The 13,380-nt window shown below is 32.3% G+C and overlaps 1 protein-coding gene across 4 annotated transcripts in view; it reads left to right on the forward strand.

Annotated features, from left to right (window-relative positions):
- Nucleotides 1–13,380, forward strand: part of LOC146993095 (serine/threonine-protein phosphatase Pgam5, mitochondrial-like) — a 79,248-nt gene that overhangs the window by 41,278 nt on the left and 24,590 nt on the right. For all 4 annotated transcript variants that reach the window (XM_085807085.1, XM_085807088.1, XM_085807086.1 and 1 more), the window contains one exon: nucleotides 13,101–13,312. In XM_085807085.1, the coding sequence (XP_085663211.1) occupies nucleotides 13,101–13,312 (212 nt within the window). The remainder of the gene's footprint in view (nucleotides 1–13,100; nucleotides 13,313–13,380) is intronic.

The raw sequence follows: 13,380 nt of genomic DNA on the forward strand, positions 1-13,380 counted from the left end.
AGCTAACTAACTGTTCAGTTACGTGTTTTAATCTAGAAGAAAAGAAACTAATACATTCATTTGGCTTAATTTTACAATTTAAGAACTCTGAAAACAGGGACATATGTCTTGATCGATAATCTGGCTGAAAGTATTTGGCAAGCGTATTCCATGCCACTACCAGTTCATCAATTTCACTTATCAAGCTCCTATATTCAGGGCTTACATTCATATAAATTAAAGATAATGCCAATCGACTTCTATTTTGATAGTTGGCAATAATTTCTTTTGTAATACTCTTAACATCATTTAAATCAGGACATTTTTCAATACCCTTGACCAAAAGCCACACATTTTTTTCATTTAAAACAAACTTTATATCTTTGGACCATGTAAAGTAAATTACATGCCTCAAGTTTAGCAATCTTATGCATAACATTAACAGTAGCCATATTTGAATTTTAACAGAAACCGCCCCCCCCCAATCTCTTAAGTCCTAAATTAACTTTAAACTTCAAAAGTCTGCACTAAAAATAACTCGGGGGCTGTGGCCCATAACCAAAATGATGCTAAAGCAAAGTTTATAAAATTAAACATTTAGCAATAGTAGCAATAAAAGCTCCCTGAGATAATATGTTGTGCAGACATTGAAGACAATAAAAAGGTTTCAAACTTAACCAATTTATTAACAATATAATAAAGAATAAAAACACAGAAAATAAATTTAAACAATATCAGAGTCTTAGGAAAAATATAATATAACCATCATTTATCAAATAATATTTTTACCTGGTCTCCAAAAACACTGGCATTCAATACAAACAAAATGTCCTAAACAGTAATTATGCGGCCTCAAATGAAATTGGCTACACATTCAATAAGTCCATGATCAATGGTCAAGAAAACACCTGAAATTTAAATCAAGTTCTTGAAAAGCACTTAAAACCGGCCTAACTCCGTTTACATTAGTTGAACACGAGGAATCGCCATTAACATATTTTAAATGCCACCTTCATGAAGAACGTGGATGCCGCCCATGGCAGTCACTCACATGGTAGCCTCTGGAACCAAGGAACTTATTCTTGAACAATCATCTTGTATACAGGAACTAAGGAACTTATTCTTGAACAATCATCTTGTATACAGGAACCAAGGAACTTATTCTGGAACAATCATCTTGTATACAGGAACCAAGGAACTTATTCACCGGACTGCACGCATCCTTCTGAAGGGGCTGGAAACCGCACACCCAAGTGCCAGGAAAGCAGGAACTAGAAGGGGGACTCAGCCAGAGCGACGCGAGATACTTATAGCAGAAGTAGGCATGACGTCATCTCACGGCAACCAATCAGCTATCGGCACGAATCGGCTTTCCAGATGACGTAACATCACGTTTCATTTTTGCATCTCAATTAGGTTGAAACAGTCTGTTCTCAACGCAAAACAGTGGCAGTAAGGAAAAAGAAGTAGAAGTAACTACTATATTACATTAAAATAAGAACTAAGCCTAATAAACATTTCAAGGAGGAGAGATGATGCAGTAAAAGGTTTACAACAAGTTATATTTTCCAACAAAGGGTATCAAAATTTCCAAAAAAAAAAAAAAAAAGCTTAATATTTATTTGTTTATTTTATTAAATATTTCTTTCAACGCGCGCATGCGTAAAGCATACATTATGCATAGTCGAAATTAGAAAATTGCAACCAGAAAACTATTTGATGTGTATTCGTGATATTTATAATGAATTTGATTTAAATCATATCAAAGACAGAGTACATTGAGATGAAATACTACATTTAGTAATAAATTATAAGCCGAATAAAATAAAAACATCTGCCCTGAAGATAAGGATAGTGCTATCAGATCAACTTCCAGTTCATTGTGCGCCGCGACGTTCCCTTTCCCCGCAGAGCAGCGGGAAATTGATAAACAGATTTCGGAATGGTTAGAGAAACAAAGGAGCCTTTATCCATTTTTTGCAGCAATTCCACTTTTTTTTTTTTTTTTTTTTTTTTTTATGGACATTGAAACATGCTTTCGCTTTGTAGATCCTTTGGCAGCTCGAGCATCGGAAATTCTATTTGACATAATCGAAAGTTCAAAATTATTTTTATAAAATTGCTCTAACAGTCTGCAAAAAATAATAAGCCAGATCCAATTCGAAGATTAAGGAACAATGCAATCTGCAACATTAACTGAATTAGATAATTTTAGCTTAGTTTATACTGTCCGTTATACATTAAACACGCATGCATAAACGCATATGCACATGCGTACATGCAGAAAGTTCGTAGCTTTGAGGTCCGGATTATAGATCATTCCAGATTATGGGCGTCCGGATTAACGACTTTTGACTGTACAACTTTTAGAATATATAATCTGTAATATGTCGTGATGACATTACTATCTACCACATGCCTGGATGGCGAGAACTAAGAAAAGACTTCTGCTAGTTCTGCAGTATAATCAAATCATACTACGTCAGTTTGACATTACTACTTATTTTCCACGTGCCTGTTTGGCAACAAATTAAAAAACTCAGCTAGCAGTTCTTTTATTTTTTTTAATTAATTTTTTTTTTTTTTTTTAAATGCCGGGATGGCTTACATATATCAATTATCAACAAAGAAATTTAAAAGAAATAACAGTAAAGACTAAATAATATTTTTTTTAAATACTTCTTTACCACAAATATCAATTATAAATTACTCCTGCTTTTTTTAGTATCAGTTATTTCACACAAAAAATTACACTATTTAAATATAATTCTGAAATGAAATACTTAAATTCAATAAACACTTTTTTTATTAAACCAAAAGTTAATCTTATCCTCGGAGATCAGCAATATCCTGTCCTGACAATTCTTTGCTCGGACGCAAGTTATAGAAGCACAGAAGATAACCGTTCAATTATCCGCTCCAAAATCTGGCTTAAATACGGCAGACTTCTGACATCCATTTCTCCTTGAAATGAACAAATTCGACAACTGATACTAGCAAACATGTTCTCAAAATTTCAGCAACTTCCTGGAATTAGGAGACCAGCACCATCGAAATTGATAATTGCACTCCTAATTTCCAGTATCTCGGCAGAACCTCCAATTTAATAAGACTGTAATGTATTTTGCAGTAATTGACAAAACAGATAAACAACTTAGTAAAACATAAATTTTATTTTTAGTTTACGGAGATAAATTTGTATACGTTTCTTAAGTGGCAAAATTTTCATACATCTACTAGCTGGTCAAACTTAAGAATACTAATCTCAAAACAATTTCTTATGTTGCTGAGCAATGGTTACATCATACAAATATTGCGTTGCCACTTCAACAATAAATACAGTCAAAAGTCGTTAATTCGGACCTCAAAGCTACAAACTTTCTGTGCATGCGTCGTGTTGACCTTTACGGCTGCGAATACGCGCGTGCGCAAAATATGTTTACGAATGCGCGTTTAATGTATAACGGACGGTATAAGATAAGCTAAAATTATCTAATTCAGTTAATGTTGCAGATTGCAATGTTCCTTAATCTTCGAATTGGATTCGGCTTATTATCTTTTGCAGACTGTTAGAGAAATTTTATAAAAGTAAGCTTGAACTTTCGATTATGTCAAATAGAAGTTCTGATATATATTTACTAATATGTAAAGGATCTACAAAGGGAAAGTATGTTTCGAAGCCCATTAAGCAAAAAGTGGAATTTCTGCAAAAAATGGATAAAGGCATATCCTTTGTTTATCCAAACTTTAACGTTTGTGTATCTAAACTTTGTTTATCTTTAACGCAGTGGCGCGCAATGAATTGGAAGTTGATCTGTCAGCACTATCCTTATCTTCAGGGCAGATGTTTTTATTTTATTTGACTTATAATTCCTTACTAAATGTAGTATTTCATCTCGATGTACTCCGTCTTTGATATGATTTAAATCAAAGTCCTTGTCATTATAATTCGCTTCTGATAGCGAAGAAAGTGACAGAGGTTATTGAAAACGAAAAAATTTCGATTGAGAAATTAGTTGGTGTTCTCGACACAGCAATTGTAGGACTTGAACAGCGGAACTTTGTAAATGAACAAGAAATTATGTTTGTTTATAGAATTAAAGAGAATGTATTATCACATAAAAAGCGAAGCAACTTAAACAACTTACATTGAAAGAAATGTTTAATAAAAAGTAAACAAATAAATATTAAGTTTTTCCTTTGTAAATTTTGATATTGTTTAGATCATAAATACTTCTTTATTTCATAAATTACGGTTTCATATTTTTAATTTTATAATTTCTGCATGCCATCTTACCAGATTTAAACTGATGATCTATAATCCAGAAAAATCGATAATCTGGAATTGCCGAAGTCCAGAAGAGTCTGGATTACGGACTTTTGACTGTATAGTTATTTGATAAATAACAAAATATAACAATACCTACGTTTATTTCTTGCACATGCTTCAAACTAATCTGAGTCCTGAATAAATAAACTCCCACATATAGTTAAGGCCGGCACTTGATACCGCCTGGTGCAGTCTGTACGGGTCCTAAATTCTGCTACAAAGCGGTTTCCTAAGTTCTAAATTTTTCACCGTGCCTAGACTTTGGATCACAGTGCTTTCTCTAAATCATAAAAACTTCTCATCCCTTAATTTTGATGCTCGGAGCTTCCCCAAATTCCAAAAATTTCATCTTCCCTAAATTCTGCCGTCCGGTGACGACATATTCTGCCGCCACTTGTGGGTTTATGGTGAATAACATATCAGTTATTCTTATTGGCCTATGAGTTTCATTAACAAAATCTATTTTTAGCATACAAAAAGAAATTTGTTTTTTGAATTTTTTCTCGTCAACATTTCTTAGAACATTTAAAAATCTATATTCATCACCAAGCGTAATGTTAGCATAAAAGGTTGCCATACTCTTGTTATTCAATTACTAATATAAAAAAGTTTAGACATCACAGCTGAAGCTGTCATATATTGATGAGCATACGGTGATGAAAGCAAAATATAATCTAGCCAGGTAAACATCGGGGGTATAAAATAAGTGAATGTTTCTGTTTGAGATGTATGCCATTCAGCTACGGAGCCAAATTATTAATCTCGGAAATTTATGCTTACATGATTGTTTTTCTATAATGCAGTATTTTATTTAATGCCTAAGTGAAATTAAGAATCAGAATTTTTAAATGAAAATCTCCACATGTTTTATTGTGGAAGGAAAAATCAAATGAACATGTGTAAAGCATTAATTAAAAAAATAATAATAATGTTTGTGGCTTTGAGGTCCGGATAATGGACGTCTGGATTTCGGACTTTGTACTGTAATACCTTATGGTACTTTAAAAACTCCTGAAAAAAAAAAAAAAAATGAATTTATCTGGCAACCCAAGTATAATGAGTTCAATTCTTTTTTTTTTTTTTTTTTTAGAAGTAAACTGGTTTTGTTCAGAGGCCAATATTTAGAGTAAAGAAGCCATCGTAGGACTTTATTTACGCGAATAATGAATAAAAAGATCACACAGGAAATCATATTGACCATTACACAGCAATTAACGTTTCACCATCTCCATGCGCTCGAATGACGAATGTGTCGGGAGAAGAGACAACTGCGCCATCATAATTAATACACATGCACATGAGAAAAAAAAAAAAAAAAAAATTTGCTCGCCTCTACCCAACACACCCCTCCTGCGAGCAACATTTTTTCAATACAAAAATGAAATACAAACAATATATAACACATTACATTAAGAAATTAAGGAAATTATTTTCAATGTATACATTAATTTTTCTTCACTGACACTCTTAGTAAGAAAATCTGCAATCATGTTATCGGTTTGTGAATATTCCAATTTAATGACATTGTCCTTTGTTAAGTCCTTCATTATATGGAAACATAAGTTCATGTGTCTGGATTTCGTAGATCTGGCACAGTTGATCCACTGGATGGCAGCTTGACTCTCTGTATTCAAGACCACTGCACCATTCAAAAATTGTTTATATTTTAATTCTGATAATAAATTTACAGTTCAAATAATATCCTTACAAATTTCAGAAATAGAAAATAATTCTGCTTCACAAGTAGACAGACTAATACTTCTCTGCTTACGACATTTCCAAGAAATCAATGAATCACCTAATAAAATAGTACCACCAAAAAATGACATACCATTTTCTGCATTTCCCCAGCTAGCATCAGCATATGCATTTAAAACTCCAAAATCATTGCTATAGAAAAGTTTTTTATTTTTTGTACCTTTCAAATACCTTAATACCCTTTTAGCCAAAAGATAATGCCCTTTTTTTTTTTTTTTTTTTGGTACATGATTAAATTGTGACAAATAAGTTGTTACAAATGATATACCAGGACGCGTTCTATTCGCTAAATATAAAAGCTCCCCAATTAATTCCTGATACAGTCAAAAGTCGTTAATTCGGACACCCATAATCCGGACCTCAAAGCTACAAACTTTCTGTGCATGCGTTGCGTTCACGCATGCGCACAGGCGTTTACAAGTGCGCGTAAGACCTTTACGGCTGCGAATATGTTTGTGCGCATGCTAGTTTAATGTGTAACGGACTGTAAATTAAAAGCTAAAATTATCTAATTCAGTTAATGTGGCAGATAGCGTTGTTCCTTAATCTTCAAATTGGATCCGGCATATTATTTTTTGCAGACTGTTAGAGCAATTTCATAAAAGTAAGCTTGAACTTTCCATTATGTCAAATAGAATTTCCGATATATATTTACTAATATGTAATTTGTATCTACAAAGCGAAAGTATGTTTTGAAATCCGAAATCTGTTTATCAATTTCACGCTGCGGATTGGAAGTTGATCTGTCAGCACTGTCCTTATCTTCAGGGCAAATGTTTTTATTTTATTTGGCTTATAATTCATTACTAAGTGTAGTATTTCATCTCAATGTACTCCGTCTTTGATATAATTTAAATCAAATTCCTCGTCATTATAATTCGCTTCCGATAGTGAAGAAAGTGACCCAGAGGTTATTGAAAACGAAAACATTTCGATTGACAAATTAGTCGGTATTCTCAACACAGCAATTATAGGACTTGAACAGCGGAACTTTGTAACTAAACAAGAAATTATGTCTGTTTAATAGAATTAAAAAGAAAGTATTATCACATGAAACGAAGCAACTTACATTGAAAGAAATGTTTAATAAAGTAAACAAATAAATATTAAGCTTTTTCTTTTTGTAAATTTTGATACCCTTTAGATCATATTTGTTCTTTATTTCATAAATTACGGTTTCATATTTTTAATTTTGTAATTTCTGCATGCTATCTTACCAGATTTAAACTGATGATCAATAATCCGGAGTCGCCGAAGTCCCGACGAGTCCAGATTAACGACTTTTGACTGTACAAAATTGCATCATTGGTACATGAAAAACCTTTATCTGCCCCTTTAACGATTGCCATTTTTACTGCTTTACAATTTTCCTTATTGTGTTTAGTCAATAAAGATTCAATATATTTTGTTTGAGACAAACATATACCATTTTCAAGTTTTTCTATTTGCATCCCCAAAAATTTTGAATTAGTATTTTCATGTAACTCAAATACATTTTTAATTTTAGAAACAATATTTTCAAGCATTCCTTTATTATTACAGAATACAGCTAAATCTTAAACATACAAACACAATATAAAAATGTTTTTGGTATCATTATAAATGAATATACAATTATCAGATGCTAACTGTACCAGTCCAAGTTTTTCTAATTCAGTTTTTATTTTCATATACCAATTTCTACTCGATTGAGGCAACCCATAAATACTTTTCTTCAATTTACATACTTTTCCTTCTCCAATCAGTTTTTCATAACCAGGTGGAGGAGTCATATACACATCCTCGTTTAAGTCATTGTATAAGTATGCTGTTTTTACATCATAAAATTTAACAGTCAAGTTTAATTTAGCTGAAAGTGCAAGCAATAATCTAAAACATTCAATGTTAACTACTGGTGAATATGATTTATTAAAATCCTTATTTTTTATTTGATTAAACCCAGCCGCTACTAATCGCGCTTTTTATTTTACTTCCCCAGAGTCTCTTTCCTTCAAAGTATACACCCACTTTTTACAAATTTTGTTTTTTCAGGCCTATCTACTATTTCCCACACTTTGTGTTTATGTAATGAATCTAATTCATTTTCCATTGCGGATTTCCAGTCATACCAATTAGCACTTTGTTTTGCTTCTGAAAAATCATTCGGAACATTACTGATTATATTTGACGCTAGTTGTTTTGATTTGAGCCTCTCGGATCGTCTTAATGGTATTTCATTTCCATATTTATTACTTTTTTCATAGCTATCAGATGTTTGGACTTTATTCCCCCTGTCATCACCCCCGCTACAACGGCTTATGTCGGCGATTTCGAAATTCAATGAGTCATCATATTCGCTTGCTTGAGTGTTTTCCGTAACAACCAATTCGAGATGTGGTTTTTGATCTACTTCGTTTCCCCTTCCTTTCAATTCTTCAATATCCCAAGTTTCTAAGGTTTAATTTTTCCCCATATAATTACTACCTTTTAATGATTCGTTAAATTTAACTGATCATTCTTCAATTATTTTATTACTTGCTATATCATAAATATGATATCCTTTTCTTTCTCTAGCATATCCTAACATTATCCCTCTTTTCCCTGGTATGTCAAATTTGTTTCGCATTACTTTCGGAATGTGAAAGTGTGCCGCACATCCAAACATTTTTAGATAGTTCAATTTGGGTTTTTTACCAGTCCAAATTTCTAAAGGAATTTTTTCTTTTCCTTTCTGGGGTGTTAAATTTGATACTTGAGTACTAAAATTAATTGCTTCTGCCCAGAATTTTACCGGAAGCTCACTCTCATGTAGTAATGTCCTAGCTCTTTCTAAAAGAACTCTGTTTGCCCGTTCAGCTTTCCCATTATTCTCACTGTTATATGGAATTGTTTTTTCATGAAAAATACCTGAATTAGCAAGATAATTATCTAATTGTTGATTTACAAATTCTAAACCATTGTCTGTTCTCAAACGTTTAATTCTTTTACCAGTTAAATTTTCATACTTAGCTTTAAATTTACAAAATGCATCAAACACTTCACTTTTACTTTTAAGAAATTAAGTAAAATACATTCCAGAAAAATCATCCACTAAGATCATAAAATATTTAGACCCACCAATTGATTCAGTGTGAACAGGGCCATATAGATCCGAATGAATTAATTCTAAAATTTCTGAACTCTGATTAATGAAAATATTTGGATGACTTTTTCTAGTTATTTTACTTATGTCACAAGTTTCACACTTAAAATCACTTATATCATTAATATCAATGTATTCTTTCATTTTAAGCATATATTTTGGATTTAAATGGCACAATCTACTATGCCAAAGTTCATAATTATTACCAGTACAGTCATTAGCAATGCAAGATTCAGAATTATAATATGGTTCTAAATTAACTTCAAGCCTACCGTTATTCTTAAATGCTTTAAAAAGTAATTCATTACACCTACTAAAAACCAATACAGAATTATTCCTTGATTCAATTTTACATCCTTTATCCATTAAAGCGTTATCACATTAGCTGTTTGTTGCCGGAACAAAACGTTTGCAGCAACAGTTCTGAGAAACGGCCTTTGACGAAATAGGGTTACCGTCTTCACTTGGTAAACAGACTGAAAGCCAAACAAGAATCAGTTATCGCTCAGATTGGTGAAAGTGACGTTTCCTTTCAAGTGACATTCTCTTCGTGTTGTTTTGTATCGCTCACACGCTTTTTGTTTTAAACTTTATTGTTAGTAATAGAAGATAATAGAAAGGTGATTGCTATCAAGTTAATCACTTTGATCTCCACTCTGGCACTTCATGTAACAGATGAACGCACGTCTGGTTATAGCAATGAATTACATCAGTAATAGCCAAATTCTGTATACACTAAGAATAGTTTAAAAACATGTGCTGGATAAGTCTATTTATCACACATCGCTTATGTGTATTTTCTGTTGTCTGCATTTCAATGAAAATTTGATGGCTCACTGGAAAATTTGTGACTTGGTGAAAGCATTTTCTGACTAACTTTATGGCTCATAATTACTGTTCCGTCCATTCAAACAAACAAACAAAAAAACAACAAAAAAAAAAAAAAAAAAAGAAAGAAAGAAAGACCTTCTATAACAAAAAATCTATATGGATGATATTTACCTCCTCACACCCAGCAGATACTATTCAGCAAAATGAAGATCAAATAAAGCATATGAATACATGGCAATCAAACATGTGCGAGTTGTTTACTGTCCCATAGAACACTTGGTAATATACCTAAAACACATTAATTATACCAACTCTAGAAATTAGGTGTTCACATCATGAGTTTGTTTTATGGTTTGGTTTATTGAGATTACAGCAAAGCACACTCAGTTTGTTTTATGTGATTAACACAAAGCCTCGAGGGATAACAACAGGAGGGATCCCTTTGTAGAAGATTTTTTAAAACTGGCTCGTATAACAGTTACAAATGGGGTAAACCAAGGAAACGTCATGTAGCCACCCCATTCGCAGCATTCTAACCTGAGACAGAACTACCAGTGTTCAACGACGCTTCGGCCACTAGTAGGCCCGTGCACTTAATTGGAAAGTGCAATTCATTATGTAAACAGACATGAAAGTGATAATCAGTTGTGCACTGTTTTAAGTAATCAAATGTTATAAATGCACAGCTGTTACATTTCTTATTATTTAGTAGTCATGTTTTTATTACGTAGATCATACGTATGATATAATTATGAATTAACCCAATAACAAAATGTGTACACTCTTTAGTACTCAAATACTCATCAATTATTTTTCAACTGATTATTTCATACCCATAATAATTTGCAAAGAACTGATAAGTATAGTTGCTGCCAATTACATAATCGTTATCTGAATTAAAAGCAACTTCAAATAAACTTCTTGGCAATGTTCATTTTTGTATTGATACATACAAAAATATATATATACACATCTAATAAGTCATATATTTACATACAGATAGAGAGATAGCGATGATTTAAAAGTTGTTAATATATATTTATTTGTATTAATGTAATGAATAAGATTTATATTAATGAATGTATATGCAAATATTTTTCATCATGAATAATAATAAATCCATAAATTTCCAATGTTTCCATATGTAGCATTTACAATAAAAGTATAGTTTCTAATGTATTTATAATCCAAAAAGTATTTCATTAATAACATGAAAATAATAGACAAATTAAATAAGTATTCTCATTATTACATAAGCAATGCTTTTCTTTTTTATGCATCTTTTACGTTGTTTAAAATGTGTCACTGATTATGCAATTAACAATTTAAAAGATAAGTAATTAGGAGAAAAGCTGCGCATATACAAACGGATTTAAAAAAATTATTCAACTTAAATTTAAGAAATAAAATTCTATTATATAACAGTGATAATACACGATCAGCACGAAATCCGACAAATTTGGCGAACTTTTGGCGACAAACAATTTGTAAACAAATCCGAACTGCAAGAACGTCGTAAAATACTGTCAACTCTGGAATTTCCACGATTATATATTTAATGAATATATATACACATTTAAAAAATGAATCAGGCAGTTGTATTACAACAAAACAGCAATAATTAAATCGGCCTCTATTTCCACCGTCCATCACTTCACAGTGAGAGCCATCGCCATATTGAAAGTTCCCCGTGATCCTTCAGAAGCAGAACTTTCGTCTGATTGGTTGAACGTTCGAGGAGCAGGTCTCCAGATGGAACATTTTCGGATTAATTTTAAAATGTTGCTTGTAGCCGGGACAGGTTCCTCCTAGCTAGACGAAACATTTCTCGGAAGCCTGCCGTGCTACTAGAATCTCGTTTCTCGGAATTGTCCCTGGTAAGCGCGCGCGTCCATAGAAGTGATAGGGCCCTTAAGGCCCTGAGTGACAATAAGTTATTTCTTAAATCAGGAATATAACTAACATTACTAATAGTTAAATTAATAAAACTAGAATTCTTTGTATTTATAGCTTTTGCTTTAACAGTACCAATACCTTCTGAATATATTTTAGAATGTTTACCTGCCTGGTAAATCACCTCTGGTGTAACATTCTGAAACCAAAAGAAGTCTTAATGTTGACTTTATTTTTTTCCCAAAGAATTTTTGCATTCTCTTCTGTGGAGAACTGAAGCGCCTGTTGATCCGATAGTGAAAGTTTTATATATGCTACGGTGTCAGCGTTTTTCTCATTCCACAATCTTTCATATTTCTCGTCTAAGTTTTCTGGTTTTACTGTTGAAATTACCGAGTCAAGTCTTTTCAGTGATAAGGCAGCTTTAATTTTCAATGCCCAAATAAAATAGTTCTCTCCAGTTAATTCGGGAACCTTTCTCTTCTCCATTTTTGGCTTCCACTAAGACAGTTTCGCTTTCGACTTAGTATTTTATATCCAATTCTTCTTGACAAAACCACGGAGCTGCTACCGTTTGTTGTTCAGAGGCCAATATTTAGAGTAAAGAAGCCATCGTAGGACAGCACACTTTATTTACAAGAATAATGAATAAAAAGATCACACAGGAAATCATATTGACCATCACACAGCAATTAACGTCTCACCATCTCTATATGCTCGAATGACGGATGTGTCGGGAGAAGAGACAACTGCACCATCATAATTAATACGCATGCGAATAAGAAAAAAAAAAAAAACCGTTTGGTCGCCTTTACCCAACAGGTTTTAACTGAACTAAGATGAAATATATGAATAATTTTAAAGAGCTTATATGAATAATTATATATGAATAATTTTAAAGCAAAGAGCAGTTGCAGATGGTACTGCAACATTAAATTTAAAAAAGAAAAAATTATCAAAGTTTTCATTTGGAGATGAAGTCCCACTTCATCTCCAAATAAATTAATTCTGTCAGTTTCAAGCCACATTATATATGTATGTTAGCAACATTACATGTGTGTTAGCATTATCTGTTGTAGAAAAGTGAACATTTCATGTAATTATTTCTATTTTTATTAATTTACTATTATAATACCATTGCTGAAGCTGAGTATTTGGGACTAAAAGAACTGCATAATTTATTTACAGGAGAATATCAAGCTGCTTGTACAGGTAAACGTTTACGAGATCTCGACTTAAACTTCTCAAAAATCTACCACTCCCGTCTTTATAGAGCAGAAGAGACATCGGCAAGTATTGAACCTTTTTTTACCAGTGTACCTGTGGCAGTTACAACATTATTGGATGATGGGGATCCACCATCAGGACCTTTTATACCATCACTTCAATATATTCAAGAGGTAATATATCTTGTTACTTTTCTGTTACAAGATTTCTGTTTTTTCTTTTGTAAGATAATGTTAACATT

This window comes from Stegodyphus dumicola, chromosome X1 (genome assembly GCF_044657685.1).
Source record: "Stegodyphus dumicola isolate Sdum_Otavi_A_Nest chromosome X1, ASM4465768v1".
NCBI classification, from domain to species: Eukaryota; Metazoa; Arthropoda; class Arachnida; order Araneae; family Eresidae; genus Stegodyphus; species Stegodyphus dumicola.